At 37.5% G+C, this 17,319-nt stretch overlaps 1 protein-coding gene across 1 annotated transcript; it reads right to left on the bottom strand.

The window, feature by feature from the left end:
* Window positions 1-779: 779 nt before the first annotated feature.
* Window positions 780-10,210, bottom strand: BCAS2 (Pre-mRNA-splicing factor SPF27). Its single transcript, XM_012939543.3, has 4 exons — window positions 8,401-10,210; window positions 4,856-5,196; window positions 4,682-4,818; window positions 780-1,015 (listed from the first exon to the last, which is right to left on the bottom strand). Exons 2-4 carry the CDS (start codon window positions 5,183-5,185, stop codon window positions 829-831), a joined length of 654 nt encoding a protein of 217 aa, XP_012794997.1. The 5' UTR covers window positions 5,186-5,196; window positions 8,401-10,210; the 3' UTR covers window positions 780-828.
* Window positions 10,211-17,319: the final 7,109 nt, after the last annotated feature.

The raw sequence follows: 17,319 nt of genomic DNA, 5'->3' as shown, positions 1-17,319 counted from the left end.
GATATACTAGCGCAATACATTTTGAACAATCGGATCACACATATACTTGTTAAGAACATCTATATATAGAAAGAAAAGGTCAACTAGACTAGAAATGGAGGGTAAGAGGAAACAAGGATAATGAAAAAATAATGTGAAAGAAATTTGAATCGTCATCACTCTGGATAATAATTTAATATTACTAGGGTGGGTTTAAGGTGAAAACAAACTGCATTTGAATACACAAAGGGGGTTTAGCACTCCGTTAGTCCTATTATTTTCAATAACCTGCTTTTCTAAGTGGTTTCCTCTTGATGTAACGTCGGTTGTGAGTAATTGAAGCAATAAACAACTGTAACAGATCCAACGTTTATCTGTTGCATATTATGAAAGTAGTTATTTATCTCGACAACTACCGTCACTGACTGTCGCTTGTAATATTGGTATGAAATATGTAGTGGAAATATAAAATCATGATACAGTTAGTAGAAATGGTTACTTCGGGACCTATATCTCCATCATCGATTGACCGTTTGTTAAATGGAAGACACACTATTTTAGTTAGGTATTTCGTGAAAAAAGAACAATTTGAATCCCCTTATATTAGTTCAATTACTTGGCTAGTGATACTGTATTCTAAAATATGCGCGTTTGTTATTTAAAGATTGATTCTATGAGCGAAGCATCATTTTGATCACTTTGTGTGATCCTATCGTGTGTTTTTTAATTCAGTCGTCTCATCATCAGTAAGAGGATAACTAGATTGTGATTACGATTAAGTGAAATGCCAGAATAACTACTTTTTACATTTAGAAAACAAAGTATATTAATATGCATATATATACAACTTCACTGATCTTCACTATCCATTGGTTCTGAAAATACACCTAGTTCCTGCTCTAGTTCTGATATGGCTTGCTCGATTTCATAGTTTTTGCCAACCAAACCGACCCACGATTCTTCTAATTCCTTGAGATGTCTTCCAGCAGCTGTTTGCTCTTGTTTACGGCGCCAGTTTATTTCCTGGATTTTTCGCCTTTTAAAACGTAAAACAAACTAAATGAATCAAGAAGAATCGAAAAATCTTTGAGCTAACATTTTGAGTAACAACTTACTGGACGAACGTAAACTTGCCAAGTGTATAACTTCAATGAAAATTAAGAAACCACGATGTGAACAACTTTACTGTAACGAAGGTTCAAGAGTTGCTTCTTAATACTGAATGAATAATGTCTTGTGCTCACATGATAAGCACTCCCAGAGATGGGAACATTCTATTTTGGATAATTAGAGATTGGTAAAGGTTGATCCTATAAACTATATTTTTAACCACTTGTTCATGGAACCAAAATTCTAAAAAATATACATATGTTCTGACTCATATTATTGCGATTTTTAATACTGCAGGGAAGACGAAACCCTTACTCCACTAAGATATCTGAGATAGTGTGTGACCAACATCAAAAATGGATACTTTTTAAACTATGTAGTCACGGTCTTTTGGAGTTTTTGAAAGTACAATAACCCCCGCAGTGCACTCAGGTGGGAAAAGGATCACAAATCTTCATAAAGACACTGATGGTTCCCTCCCACTACTAACTTTTGAAATTGTCATCTTCGCTTCCGTCGTAACTTCTGCTACCAAAAAATATCGTCTTCCCAACTTCTCACCCAGCGTTAATGATACGAACCTAGGAATTAGCATTCCAAGTCTCTTTAACTAGTTTAAAGCCTTCGATGTCATAGGTTCCTGTAGAGTAGAACAGTATCTTCTACTGTATTCTCGAGCAATAAAACCATATTGTTTTTAAAATACAGAGAAGATTGGAGTGCATCTCCTTTGACCTAAAACACTTAATATATATATACATAAAACTGATATAACTTGTGTCAATACAATTCTGTAGATGTAAATGTTAAAATATTATCAGGTTCCAGGGTGCATCTTTACCTAAATCCAGTTGATAACTATCGGTGGCTTCTTAGCAAGAAACCGTAACATTGTGAGATCGACATGTTATCCCAGTTTGCAGACCGACGGGGAACATCTTAAGCGATATCAGGCGGATTTTTATCAAAATATATGAAACTTATTGTAAGAACACAAGTTTGGCTTTAGTAAAAAGAAACTAATGCACGATTAAAATGCCTAAGCAGAGACTGATATTCTGGAGGGACATCAGTCAGTCACAACGTAGAACCTGTACGTACATACATCGGTTCGAGTTACCGTAACCCATTAGCACAGAGAGATGTTGTTAGGTCAAATCGTGGAATAGTAGAGGTAGTCACAGTATCAGTAATAGGAAAGATTAGGCATCGGAGATACACTTCGGAAAGAAAATATAAATTAGTGAAATAAAAACAAAGCTATGAGAAATTCAGGAGAAGACAAAGAATGGACGCATCTGCGCCAGTGAAAACGATTTCGAACCATGACGTTTAAAGTCTCTAGCCACTGGTTGCGATAATCACGCGCACCCCAACCAGGTAGCCTATACCCTTTAGTATGGTTAAGTCCAATTGTCAGTGACTTCGCAGACTGATGTCATGTTATAGTTTGGTCCCCCTATCTTTTTCCAGCCTGTACTGGAAAACAATGCCCATCGAGGTGGGAAGTAGCCTGGCATACGTAAAACATCCTAATTACCTCAGTTTATGAGGATTTACTACCCCAGTCGATTTCCTATCTTTACGTATTGCTCGAACTCAGGCATTGCTTACTCCATGGTCCCAAGATAAACAAGCAAGAATTCGTAGACGCCTATGATTGAATGCCAGTAACCTGTGAATATTCTCTATCATCAATGACCATGTTTCGCATCCATAAAGTAGAACGGAGCAAACTGCTGCAAAATAAACTTCTCCTTTGGTTGAGAGATGGATATCTCGCCTGCGCCACTAGTTGGCAAAAGCTAATCGAGCCCTTTTAATCCATTTTGAGATTTCGTCATACACCAGTACCGACGAAACTCCTAAGATAATTGAAGCAGTCGATATGTCTAACTACTTCACTCCCTATCACTAATTAGGATGATGACGCAAGTCAATCCTGAAGTAACGTTTTGTATTTGATGGGAGAAAACGGCATCCCAAACAATGCTTGGATTAGTGCTTAAGGTGATCAGATGATTTTACACTTTATCAGCATTTCCATCGAACAGAACTATATCATTTGCACATTTTAAGTCAACAAGTGAATCCCCTGGTAGAAGATCAATCCCTGAAAATCCAGAGGATAATTGTTATCTCTAAAAGCATGTCTATGACAAAGTTAAATAGAAATGGGGAGGAATCCTGTACAAACGAACAAATCAACGTGTCTAGACAATAGCCCGCTTTTGACCAACATTAAAATTAGGAGGATACCCGAAAAGAAAACATTTATTGAGTTATAAGCCCGACCGATGATCTGTCGGTCAAGTCTAACCATTCACCAAAGTTTTTGAATAATAACATTCCGTAGCTTCCTATGGTGGCTGTAATTGTTGACATGAGACCAGTGCTAGAAGTATACTAATCATACTTCTGAAAGCATTCTACTGGAGTACAGGCAGTCATGCGAGGACATATGGGGAATCTTCTCCTGATGAGTACATCAGATAATACTGCCGGGCGCCATCAGTTTCGGCTTCTTTATAAATATACTGACGAATTCAGCCCTGGTTAGCTCTAACTTTACGGAGACTAATAAACTGACATTACTTGGTCAACCTATAGTAATTTTAGATGCAGACATAAATCTTAAAATTTTCTCAGCTCTCCGTACCTGTCTAAAATTATGCTTTAGGCTGATATGAACAAAAATATTTTTTAGGATTAATGAACGAAATCTTTGGGTGCGAAAACAACATAATCTACCAAGGGTATTACAGAAGCCCTCATATTAGTGACTCGCGGGTTCACAAGGTTTGAAAGAGCTTTTGTCGACCTGAGTTACATACATATGTTAAGGCATCTGCATCCCAACCAGTAGGGTGGAAAAGTGTAAAACAGACTACCCAAATCCAAGACAGTGGGACAAGGCGGATGTATTTGTGCATTATGGAACGTTGGTAACCAACGTTAAGATAACGTATACTGCTATCAAATAGAATGATGTTAGTCACACCTCGACATAAGCTCAGCTACTGACTAATTTAGAGTTGGAAACAAACTAACGAAAGCAGGGATAGGGCATGGAATTAGTGAAAGGGATTGATTTTTTAGTGTGAGTAGTGACTTCGACATTTTACGAGTTTTGTTTACAAAGTGAATACATGTTAATTGAGCTTGGCCCATTAGTTCAAAAACTTTATTTTCAAGCAGAAAGTGGTGGGCTCACATACAGGAAGCTAAATAATACCATTAATCCTCATAAAATAAACATTTCATAACCAAAAGGGTAACCCTGGTCATGATTGCTGGGTTTTTTACGAACTTGTTTCTCAAGGCTTGACCACAAGAGACAAATTAGGGGACCTCTGCCAACTACCTCATATCGGCGTCAGACACAGGCATTTGCACAGCAATAAAGAGCTACATCAAATTTTGTCTGCAGGGCGAAATTACCATCTGTTTATTTAACCTTTTTATTAAGTATCTAATTCTTACTCGCTTCCTATATGTTGTGTTAAAGAGATGGATTTGGAAACGGTGCATATATATAATTAGCTGTCGAAGACCAGCAAGCTGGGTTTAGTCATGGAGGATCACAAACTACCTTATTTCTAAGAGTTCCTTCTCGTAAATTTGCAGAGAGCTTTCCAAAACATTATTGTATTGCTTCCAAGCATTACATCCATAATCTGCCATTAGTTCTAAATTCTCAATTCTTGTTGCTTGGTGTTCTAACTGTGCCTATTTGAGAAACAAATTAGGTATAAAGACATCGTACTTCAGCGTTCTCCATCGCGTCTTGCCATGCTTTCACATCGGTCATTTTTCCAGCCGGGGGTGGGGGTAGCTCGTAACGTTTCATACTTAGCATTTCCATAGGCAAACGATTTGAGAGCCTGTCAAATTCAGCTTTCATCACCTCAGTCTCAAATTTCATTTGAATAGGACCAGATAAAGAAGGGAGATGTTCCAGATAATTTTTCGTTGGTCTATATCGTTTCATCTCCTCTTCGACGAGAAGAGCTGCAGCTTCTCTAATCCCAGGATCATCGTATCCTTTGTCGAAGTACGGGAGAGCATCAACAACTCCAATGTGTTCAGACGTCATTGTACGCTAAGCTAATTAAGGAAAAGTCAAAACTGAATTAGTAATAAACCTCGGAATTTAAGTTCGTTATCTTGATATATCAGCGTCCGTAGATCGATATGAAAAGCAAAGAGTTCAGTATTTCATTTAGAACAGAATATTTATACATTAATAATAATATTGTCACACTTGTACATTCAAAAATGTCTTAATATATATACATAGGACATTATATTCATGAGAAATACCGTCGATAAGGATAAACAATGATTTTAAAGTAAGTCACTAGGTGGAAAAGTGTATAAGGGGAAGAAACTATTAGTCAACAATACTATAAGCAAGTGCTTTCAAGACTATCACGTTGGACCAACTCCAGACAGACGTCTTCCGAGTTAGAGACACATTTTAGTTTTATTTTGTAGATAACTCGGTTGGAAACAAAATTTTAAAGCTCTTTTTTTATTGTTCATTACCACTGTTTTATCACTTCCCTCTTGTAACTATTAATTGTTAATGTTGCCCTTGACTTTCTCGGCAGCTATATCCGGCCTTACATTTGTGATATGATACTGAACTCCAAACTACTAGTCACATTTTGCGACGTTGATATATTTTATCAAGCCGGACAACATGGATTATTAGTTAAGATGACAAAATACTTGGGCGCGTATTTGTGTTGCGTTTCCAATGTATGAATGTGACGCTATATTGTGGGTACCAACTTGTTTTTAACGGATAAGTGTAGAAAGATTTCACATACATCAAAAATTAGATAGACATACGTACTATGCAAGTAAGTTAAAACTAGTCATACTAGATTTGATGCGCCGAGTTGTGGAATTAGGTTCGACCAAGAAAGAACCACTATATTCAGCTTTTGTTCTTCTCGAAAATCTGTTTTCACTAGACTGAACGTAATCGTCATTTTGCTAGTTTAAGTTATAGCACTTAAATTGACATCAATGTTCAGACTACTTTAGCGAAGTCTTCTCTACGTTTATTGTAACAAATACTTGTCCCACTCACACCGAGATACCAACCATTGAATCTGTACAGATGACTGAGGAAACTGTCCTTCAGTTGATAACTAACCTCAAACCTTGTAAGATACCGGGCCCTGACGGGTTAAATCCACGGTTGCTGTCATCTCTTGCGGACATTATTTCAAAACCGCTTGCGACACTTCAACATGTCCCTCTCACTCGCTCAACTTCCTAGAGATTGGAAGGATGCTATAGTTAGTCCTATATTTAAGGACGGTCAGCGACAGGTAGTATCTAACCACCGGCCTGTCAGTCTAACTAGCATAGTCGTTAAGTTACTCGAAAAGATAATTCGGGTTAGGTTGCTAAGCCACATAGATTTACACAATCTGTTAGCTCCTGAGCAACACGGATTTCGTAACAAGCGTTCATGCTTGACTAACTTGCTTATTGCGAGGGAGGATTGGACAGCAGCCCTAGATCACGGTCTGTCTGTCGACGTGATATTCATAGATTTTAGCAAAGCGTTTGACAAGGTTTCACACGTAGGTCTTATGCAGAAGCTCACGAGCTTCGGAATAATAGGTACTGTACATGAGTGGATAGGAAATTTCTTATGTGACTGCAGACAGAGAGTTAGGGTCAATGGAACGCTATCCGATTGGAAGCCGGTCAAAAGTGGTGTACCCCAAGGCACCATCTTAGGCCCACTGCTCTTCCCTCTCTACGTTAATGAGTTACCGCTGTTACTTAGGTCGTCGACATTATTGTTTGCGGATGACGTAAAAATCTGGAGAACAATAAAAAGTGCGGCTGATCATGTGGATCTTCAAGCTGACTTAGACGATTTAGTTAGATGGGCTCGAGAGTGGGGCTTAGAAATCAATGCTAGGAAGAGTGTACTAATGCACATCGGTCACGGTAATAGTTACCGTTACACTATTGAGGGTAAACCTCTTCCATGCGTTCAAGAGCATAAGGACTTAGGGGTAATATTAAGTCATGATTTAAAAACAACTGCGCATTGCAAAGCAGCCGCTGTCAAAGGTTTTCGTGCGTTATGGTCACTTCGCCGAGCGTTCAAATCTTTTGACGAGGAAACGTTTCGAATTTTATATCCCACATATGTTAGACCACATTTAGAGTACTGTATCCAAGCAGCTAGCCCGTGTCTGATAAAGGATACTAACTCCCTTGAGTGTGTCCAGCGTGTGGGAACGAAATTAGTGAAGGGTCTTTCTAGACTCCCTTACGATGAGCGCTTAAAACGCCTAAATCTTTTCCCCTTGTCGTATCGTAGGACACGAGGTGACCTCATACTGGCATTTCGTATCTTTAATTATGATTTGGGTGTTAATATGTCTTATCTTTTTGCTCCCTCCAGCACTAATAATCTCCGAGGTCATAGCAAGAAGGTTCATAAACCACGATCTAATAAACTTAAAGTGGGATCCTGTTTTTCTCATCGAGTAGTCAATCATTGGAACGCCTTACCCGAACAAGTGGTATCAGCCCCATCAGTGAATACTTTCAAGGAAAAGCTGGACCTTCACTGTAAAGCAATGTGTCAGGATTAACACAGGTTCATCAACCTACTATCCTTATTACTGAAGACTGAAGTTACTACCGGAAAAACAAACGCACCGACGGGATGATGCTTTTGAGGTTGAATAAGGGCTCTGTATAATAATGAGGGATTGGAAACTACATATTATTGTCGAGAAACGAATGCCAGAACCTTCCCGAATTTAACGACGATATAGACTTTACTCCATTGTCTTACTTATACTGATTGCAAAGTATGTAACTAGGATTCACAAGACTAAATATAGTCTAACCTATAGGGTAGCCCATTGTGATTAACGCGATTTTAGTAGAACCAGTACTATCCAAAGACAGTGTCAAAACAAGCTGTTAGATACAGCAATACGAATATTTCAGAGGTTTGCTGAAATATCAAAAGAATAAACGTTAAGTGAAGGCCATAATTACCATTTCTCAGTGAATACAAAAATTCGAAACCAAGGACCAATATCTACGTTGACACCTCATCTCAATGTGCCACAGAATTATTTATGCCCAAGTAACCAAGAATAATAAGAAAGCGTTAACTTATGAGGAAATTCGAATTGTTATAGCCAGATTAGTTCCAGTCAGTTGGTCTGATATCATCACCTGTCTATAAGCTGGTAAACAGCATAAAAATAACAAAAGTAGGACACTGAAGTGGACGTCTGAACACCAAAAACTAACCAAAGGTCATACACCAACTTTTGTAACGCCTTTGTCAAAAGTAGAGCAAAACGCAATCGTTCTTGCAGTCCAACATCAGTTTCAGTTTGGAAAGGACAGGAGGCTTGATGGCCTTTGTTAGTCCTGGCAATGATGGTCTCTCAGTCAATTCAACTTTCTTTGAAAGAATCGACAGATGGAGTCTCAACCACGTGCTGACGTAATGAATTCCACTCGTTGATGATTCGATGGGAAAGTCGATGGTCAACTGACAAGTAATTTGTTCCGGGCTCGTGAACTTTTTTGGAGTGTCCTCGTAAAATTTCTGTTTTGGAGGACAAGAAAAACCAGGGCATGTCAGGCGCAATATTATAACTAAGTAGTTTGAATACTGCAATTAGATCACCTCTAGTTCTTCTATATGACAACGAAAATGTGTTTAGTTTAGACAATCAAATAGTCGAGCATAATACGGGAGTATCACTTTTCTGGGAATCAGCTTAGTTACTGTTTTCTGAACCTTTTCCAAAAACTCACTGTCTTTTTTAAGCAGGGACTAGCCGTTTGTATGTAGTACTCAAATTTAGGACGCACTAACACTGTGTACAAAGTCAAAAATGTTTTAGCATCGATGTGACTAAAGGCCCTACGTATTGACCACAAAGTGTCAAAACTTTTGGCAGCTATGGCATGGCAGTGTGCAGTGCTTTTTAAGTCTTGGCTAACGATGACTCCTAAGCCATTGTGTGTCTGGACAACGGGTAACTCAACGTTATTCACTGTGTATGTATCTATACCTCGATGACTAATGTACACCACAATACACTTGGAAGTATTTATCAGCAACTGCAAAATTTTAGACCATTCTGATAATTTTTCCAAGTCATTTGAGGCACCCAACTATCATCTTTACTTTTAATGCCGCTCTAGATATCTTGACATGGTCAGCATATAGTAAGATAAGAGACGAGAAAGGTCATTTTCATGCAAGAGGAACAACACTAGCCCCAAAACTGTACCCTGAGGCAATCCGCTAAGCACAGTTTCCCAGCTAAACAACTTTGACTTCACCCGTACTATTTGTTGGCGCCCAACTAAGAAGTCTTTTATCCACATCAATAGATTGCCTACAACCCCGACATTTCTTAACTTATATAACAGCCGATTGTGTGGAACTTTGTCAAAAGCTCTGCTGCAGTCAGTGTAGGCTACGTCTACAGGTAACATCTGGTCCCTAAGAGCGCACCGGCTTTCACGAGCGACTAATAAGTTAGTGAGACAGGAATAACTTATTCTGAAACCATGCTGTTTCTCTGAAAGGATCCGGTTTTCATCGACGTACTTAAACAGCTCCTTTCGAATGATCTTTTCTAAGATTTTAACAACCACGCTAGATAGGTTAACAGGTCAGTAGCTCTCAAGTCTATGTTTCGAACCTGTTTTGAAGACGGAACTTACTATGGAGTTGTTGCAGTCTCTTGGCAATCCATCCTGGGTTACGGATAGATTAAAACAAATACTTAGCGGATTCTCAACGAAGTTAGCTAATTCCTCCAGTAACCTTGGATGCAGTTCATCAAGTCTCGTGGATTTGCTTATATCAAGATTATTTAGCAGACCAGAGTCATCGATTTCTTTAATGGTCACGCTGTCCAGTGTTTGTGTGGGTGCATTCGTTTGGACTGACGGAAAGGGTGATTCTACGGTATTCACACATATGTAATAGTTTGAGAATACATGCGCCTTACCATAATCGTCCTCCACTAGTGACGCGGCAGTACTGTCTCCCCATGGAGCAGGAATATTTCCTCTTCTCTTTGTCCTTTGGTTTATATAAGATTACAAGCGTTTAGGACATTCTATTGGTTCCTTGAAAATGTTTCCTCCGTACAACCTTCTAGAATTACATAAGGTCACGGCACATGTATTTTGAGCCTCTTCTCCTCCAAAGAAAGATGGTGCGAACTTTCATACTGAACAGTGGCAGAGTTTCTCATACCCCTTGGTGTAGCCCAACGGATGTGGTGCGGTAAGTTTTATGTATAAATTTCGAAATACATCACAAGCTGTTTCGATTGGGCACCCTGGCTCGATTGTTCAAACTAATGACGATGCTGAGTGCATATTATCTTTTGTATTTGCTTTCGAGACGTTAAGTTTGGGTTGAGCTGACGCGTGCTCACTTTTGACAACTACATGAAAGCCAAACTTTAGAACTGCTTGATCGCTTTTACTTAGGGGTGGCATTATTGTCATAATAGGTCAATGTAAGATCTGGTAAACATGATTCAGAGTCCGGGTTGTACATAATTGCTACGTAAATTTAGTATGATCAAAGTTGTTTTCTTTGTGCTTCCATATTGAAGTTGTATAAATATTTAATACGTCTGGCGTTTTCATTTTCTTAGCTTAACCCCAGAAAGTTCGTCAAGTATGCAGTAAGTAATATTTCCGTAAATAAATGGTTTTATAAGCACTCAAATCTGATGCTGACCTCATTACAACCAATAGGCATTACCAGCAGAAGGCAGTCATTCTCGATCATTAGAATACTGAACAGGTAATTCAGGCGTTTATCAACCAGTATACAAGCCGAATTCCATTTTTACAGCGCTTCACACACCTTTAAATGGTAATCCCGTTCATTATCAATGTACTCTAAAATTTTAAAGAATATTGTATTGTTGATAAAATTGGGGGAACTAGATGCTCCATACAATTGTATCCCTCTATGTATTTTAGTGAAGTCAAAATAACATTTGAGGCAAAACAATATAAGTTTATATATTTGGTAGTTCATAGTCAGCTGCGCATAGCCATATCCGTGTAATATTTAGATATGAAGTAGCAGACGCTGGTGAGGAACACAATTAAAATGACAAAAAATTTCATAAGTAACTGAGTACATATACGAGTATAAAAGAAGTATGTGATTATTTACAGATGGAATTCAAAAATAGTGGTTCGGGAGATAAGCATGTGTGGTCCAGAAACTCACAAGATGGATCGTGTGATAGTTACAGAAGACTAGATAAGTTTACATAGGTTTCAAATCATGTGGAAATATACAAACAAGATAAAAGGATATGAGGCAGCAATAACGAGAGTTCAAAATCGATAAAATGGGTTACGCTTCAAACACAAAAGAACTGATAACTTTAAATATGTATAAAGAAATAGGCGAGTGAAAACCAGATGAATGAAAGAATGACTTTCTGTCAAAAAATTAAAGCCCAAGTACTCATTCATTTCCTTATTTTATATGAGGATTATGCTTCTTGTTCTTTTATATTGAATGTCGAGGGGCATTGTGTGTTTAAACAGGTGACCTTGCACTACACTGTGTGTAGTTACAAGGTACGAATAAAGACTTATTCACTACTAGTCAAGTTTCCTCTGTCGATAGAACGAGGAGTGTATAATTATGGTTTACTTAGATATACGTACCGCTCTGACAATAGACTTAATACTAAAATGGTAGATTTGTTATGATGTAACTGCTTAATCTATAAGATTTTATGTGGATGTAATTCAATCGTCTACACTGACTCACCGTGCCGTACAATCATCATTATATGGTGGACAACACATTCAGGCTGAAGATAGGACAATATGTATTTAATGAGTAAAAATAATTTGTACAGAGCGACCACGTCTGCGAAGCTGAACCATGCCATCCGATCAATTCTAATTCCTTCCGTTCATCGTTCCCGCCTTCTCCATCGTTAGGTTTTTCTTCGCGTTAAATATTGAATATCTATCTTCCCAGTTGTCTCGTGTTCAGCTTTGAGGATTGTGTGGTTAAGGCCAAATGCCACCATACTACTCTCCCATCAGAATCAGTGTGACGTTGGTTCCATACAAAATTGATTGGGATTGTAGCGCGCCGGAGGTTACCAAAAATAATCAGAGTCCTCCGGTTTCTGACAAGCTGGAATATATATAAAGCATCTGATGGGGAAATACATGTAATAAGTTTAAAATATCCGCTTTTGTGCTTAACACGCTTTAAATGAAAATTTGGGTGAATATTACTTGGGAATTGTAATAATACTAATTTGATTCTATGTAGGGATTTCTTAATAGGTCGCCGTAAGATGCATGATAACAGCCGTTGGTTAATAGCTTAACTTACAGGTACTACATATTTTAGGTTTAGAAATATTAAAAACAATCACTATTGTAGAAATGTTACTATTGGTATTGTTTTTTGGTCACATAACGTTTACGCGTGTTACCTGTCCATATGAGTTGATTTCCGATTGTATCTGCATTAGTAGGCTAACTGAAAGAACGACAGTATTATTTTGGAAAAGAATTCCAACTAGTGTTCCAGTTAGTTTGATACGGTTTATTTAGTTACGGGGAGATTTTCTCGACCTCATCTTTACTCGACCGTGATAGAATTTAGTAATACTACTAATACATATGCATGATTATTAAAAAACGTTTTTTAGTACGTGAAAATTAGTAATTATGTGAATTTTGAACGGATAGCTAAGAGCAACTCGCTAAACATGAATGCGTCTGCAAGACATGCTCTAGACTCAATGCTCTGATTATCCATAAACTATTTATTTATATTTATACCTACCGGCTGATGCTGCATACAAGTTAGTTGCAAGTATGCGGTTAGCATGAGGCAGAATACGATTCAATTGAGATATAGTGATCATAAGTTTTTGGAATCAACTAAGCTTATGTGCTGTAATTATAGGTGACTTTGTGCCGCAAGATTTCTTCGGCTAAATAAGTCTTTAAAAGATGACTAACAGTGAGTGTTTCGTGCCTTAAGGTAACCCTCGTGCTATTGATAGAAGAAACCAGACAAATAGTGAATAGGTCTTTATTTCGCGCAGTCACAGTGGAGCGTGGGGTTATTTATTCATACAAACGAAGCCTCTCAACATTCAATATGAGATAATGGGGAATATAACACCTATACAAAATAAGGAAGTGAGTAAATACTTGAACTATACTTTTTTGGCATATGCTTGGTTGTTAGAGGTCAACTCTTTACCAACCAACCTAAGCTGTTACAAGTGATGCTCATGTGATTATCAGGGTGAACATAAGTTTTAGCCTTGGGTAGTACACTCACAACTCATGTCTATGATAATGGTTTGAACCTTAGTCAGTTTGAGGTAAATTCGACAGTATTTTGCATGCATGACTTTGTTGCTTAAACTTCAGTTAGACTGATAGCGTTTTGAGATATTTACTGAAAGAGCAACCGATGGAGAATCACACTCCAGCCATCTGTAGTGGGTGGAGATAACGAGAAAATAACACTATATAATGATCATTACAAGTCAATTTGTTGACCGTTATTATCATATTACGTGATTGTCAAATCACGACAATGGTTTATGATGATATTCTGAGACCATCATGCCTAAATAGTTATAGTGTTGATTGAGGATTAGCCTGTGGAAAATAGTTATTGTTACTTTAGAGTATTGAAAATTATCAGAAATTCGTATCGTTAACGAATTCGAGCTGCCTGATTATATTACTAATTGCGATTTAAAAATATTCGTATACATATTGTTAATTTTAATAGTAATCTCCGGTATTTTAATTTTAAATGTTTGTTTAGCCAACAACTGCCTGATAGTTTAGTTATTATACTAGTGCAGTATGACAGTACCTAAATTTGTAACTTTGTTATTTAGACTGCGTTCATCTTTTTAAGTTACTAATATGATAGATCAATTCATAATCTCAAATACGTATAGCAATAACGACTATGATGAGTTTATTGAATAATGTTAAAGGCGATTCAAATGATTTTTAAATCTAAATGACATAGAGGTATAATGAAGCGCATGTACGGGCCAGGTTAACATGCAGGTTGGTGAGGCACATGGCAATTTATGAAATAATAAACATGGCCAGAAAAATAATTTCAAAGTTAAGACGCCTTTTGGAACTTGAGGTAGGAATATGACGAGTTATAAACTTTCCATTAGAAGCTCCTGCATTTAGCCTAGTGACATTTACAAATATGTGGCAAAAGCAACTGCAACCAAGAAATGTCTTTAAACAACGCACTTTTTCTTAAGAGTATGTTGTAGTATAAAGCTACTAAATATTTCTTATACCGAAAACGTTTTGGGAGCGGTTTGTAAGAAACTTATATGACGAGTCTGAGAATATACACATGTTAAATATAAAAAACAACAAATCATCCAGCAAAATAGTTAGATGGATTTGGGTTATTTTCGATTATTAGATTCAATAGACGATATATACAAGGCCATTCGTGAGGAGTGGTAATGATCCAAAATAATAATTTATTCTCAAATATAAGTTTGTTGCATGAGGCATGCCAGTTTATAGGCAAGACCAAATTGTTACAAAAGATACAATTTTCGCTGTAGTAAATTACTCAGCTGGGTTGATATTTTATAAGATATGAATGTAGATGGTTTTAGTAAGAATCGCATTGTCATTATCACGGTAAGCGCGCCTTATGAAAGTTGCGTCGCGGCGTGCAACGGATGGTCGAGGATAGATCTGTAGTGACTCACATTTATCACGAGAACACGACTGGTTTAATAAAAACAATTATTATTATAACCAACTGTACCAGTGTTTGTTTTAACGTGCTTTTGTTTGACTGTGCTAATGACAGCTATATTGTGCTTCCATTCTTATTCTTACACTTTGATTGCAACTTCGCGCGAATTCGGTTACGTTCTGTAACCAAGCTTCTATCCTGGCACGATCTTGGTATCCTTTCGATGCCACGAGATCGCCAGCGAATATATCTCGATTTGGTCCATTAATTGCCTTCTGATATTTGGCTTCTCGGGGATTTTATGGATTTATTTGGTTACGTCCAACCTTCGCCTTCTGATTAACTTGGCACGTGTTTTTTGGTAGCGGTGTTCATAGTCAATCTCGACTCGACGCCACGCTACAGATCCATGTGAAGTTGGGGGCTCCTAGAAACCGCAACCTTATATCCCTGTGGAAAATCTGAGGCTTTGATGATGATGCAGGACGGAGTCTCTGGTTCCATATCTGTTTTCAGCGACACATCTCAAGGGGGCTGAAAAAGAGCGTAAGAAAAAGAAAGGACGAGAAGCAGAGCAGGCAATGTTCATGAAGGAATAGTTAAGGTTTGACTACTCAGTCTAATAAGTGTAAATAAGGTATGAGTGGATAAAAAACTGCACAAATGAAGGTGGTCCAGAACGAAGCTCAAAGTATGGGATTATGTGTAGTTACAAAATATAGTGCTGAAAACAGTATTCCGATACACAAATGGCTGTACCTCTTTTCCATCGAAGCTATTTCAGTTCTTTATGTAGATTTTATGTTGTCTTGAGCAGGCTTCGTTTCTGAATTCTCTACTTTGCTTGTGACTGGATTACTCGGTATGAATTTATACCAACTCAGTGTTCTAAACACGATTTAATGAGGTATTTTGAATAATAAATCAGCATCAATACGATTGGTTCGTGAAATTCAACTAGACCATTAGAAGCCGTAATTAATCAAAATGTCCTGTCCTACAGACATAGTTGGATTGAAGTTATCTACCGACCATCTTGTTCGCTGGTCAGTAACGTCACCTGCCCTCCTTTTGTGAGGTTAGGCTCTCTTACGTTTGTGGTATGTATAAATACTGATTTATTTAAAGCCCATAGTTAGAATATACTGTCTCTTCTAGTTCCATGTTACAAACAAGTTAGATGGTCAAAGAATTTATATTATGGGTTAGACATCCATTTAGTATATCACACTGCTATGAAGATAACCAGTGGTATAAGCTATATTACACTGGTCAGATTATATGTGGTCAAGAGATGGTAAGGAATAATAGCAAATCAAAGGATATGAAAGAGTATCAGATTGTAAAATGTTCGGGGTAAGAAAAACAAATCATTGAGCAACTCACAAGAATTAAGGATATTTTGAGTTATTTATGATGGGCCTTAGTTGATCAGCATCCCTGAGATTAGAAAGTTTCATGCAATTGGTTCCCTTTATGAATTTAAATAGAGCAAGAACAAACCTTGATGCAGAATAGTATGAATTCATATTATTTCGAGGTTTCTCGTCAGCTGCTTACAAACCAAAATTGTGATAGAATTTTTACATGGAGATAGTGTGAAACAAATGACATAAATGAGTGTAAATAACTTGATTACAATAATAACTATATATATATGCTAGAAACAGGTCAGAGGTCAAAAGAGGGGGGTTAATCCAGGGTGAATGGTGTAATAATTTAGTGAAGTTCACAAATTGTGTGATAATTGTAGAGATTAATGGAATGAAATAATGATAAGGTAGATTACGTAATAATAATTAAATAGGGTTTGGAACGTTAAGATCATTTAAGAGGATCAGGTGGTGGAAATGTGTGAATAAAATTTATTTTAAGAATTAGGTAATAGGGGGGAGTATAAAATATCTTAGAATAAGTAAATGAATAAAATAACCAAAACACAAAACAAACAAACAGAAACAAAAAAGATTACAAAAAGATTACCAGGGTAGTGACAAGTTTATTACAGTCTCTTTTTGGATGCATAAGTCCGGTTTCAGTTTCCTAATTGCAATGGCTTCAGCAAAGCGGAGAGTGATAGTAGTTCTTTGTCTATTGATAATTTTAAACGCGCGCATAATATCGACGGTATGCCCGGTGTCAAGTAGATGCCGAGCTATTGCACTGTTAAAAGCTTTAGTCCCTCGCAGCGTCAAGTTCTTCGGAATATGCTCAGAAATGCGAACCTGTACTCTTCTCTCAGTTCTTCCAATGTATGTGCTACGGCACGTACATGTGAATTGGTAAATGCAATTGGAGCAACTGAGGGGAGAGGACTTGTCGATTTTCGTTTGTTTCAGTGAGCAGTATGTTTTCCATAACGTAGTCAGTTTGGCTGCCGGGTAGGTCACTTTTAAAGCGGAATTAATTCCGTGATT

This window comes from Schistosoma haematobium, chromosome 1 (genome assembly GCF_000699445.3).
Source record: "Schistosoma haematobium chromosome 1, whole genome shotgun sequence".
Taxonomy (NCBI): Eukaryota; Metazoa; Platyhelminthes; class Trematoda; order Strigeidida; family Schistosomatidae; genus Schistosoma; species Schistosoma haematobium.
This window is presented reverse-complemented; position numbering and strand designations above follow the sequence as displayed.

Excerpts from the sequence above, each read along its gene's own strand:
- BCAS2 (XM_012939543.3), bottom strand. The coding sequence starts at position 5,185 with ATGACGTCTGAACACATTGGAGTTGTTGATGCTCTCCCGTACTTCGAC. Across the intron at positions 4,819-4,855 it reads ACGCGATGGAGAACGCTGAA|GCACAGTTAGAACACCAAGC; the intron begins GTACGATGTCTT and ends TTTCTCAAATAG. Across the intron at positions 1,016-4,681 it reads AAGGAACTCTTAGAAATAAG|GCGAAAAATCCAGGAAATAA; the intron begins GTAGTTTGTGAT and ends ACGTTTTAAAAG.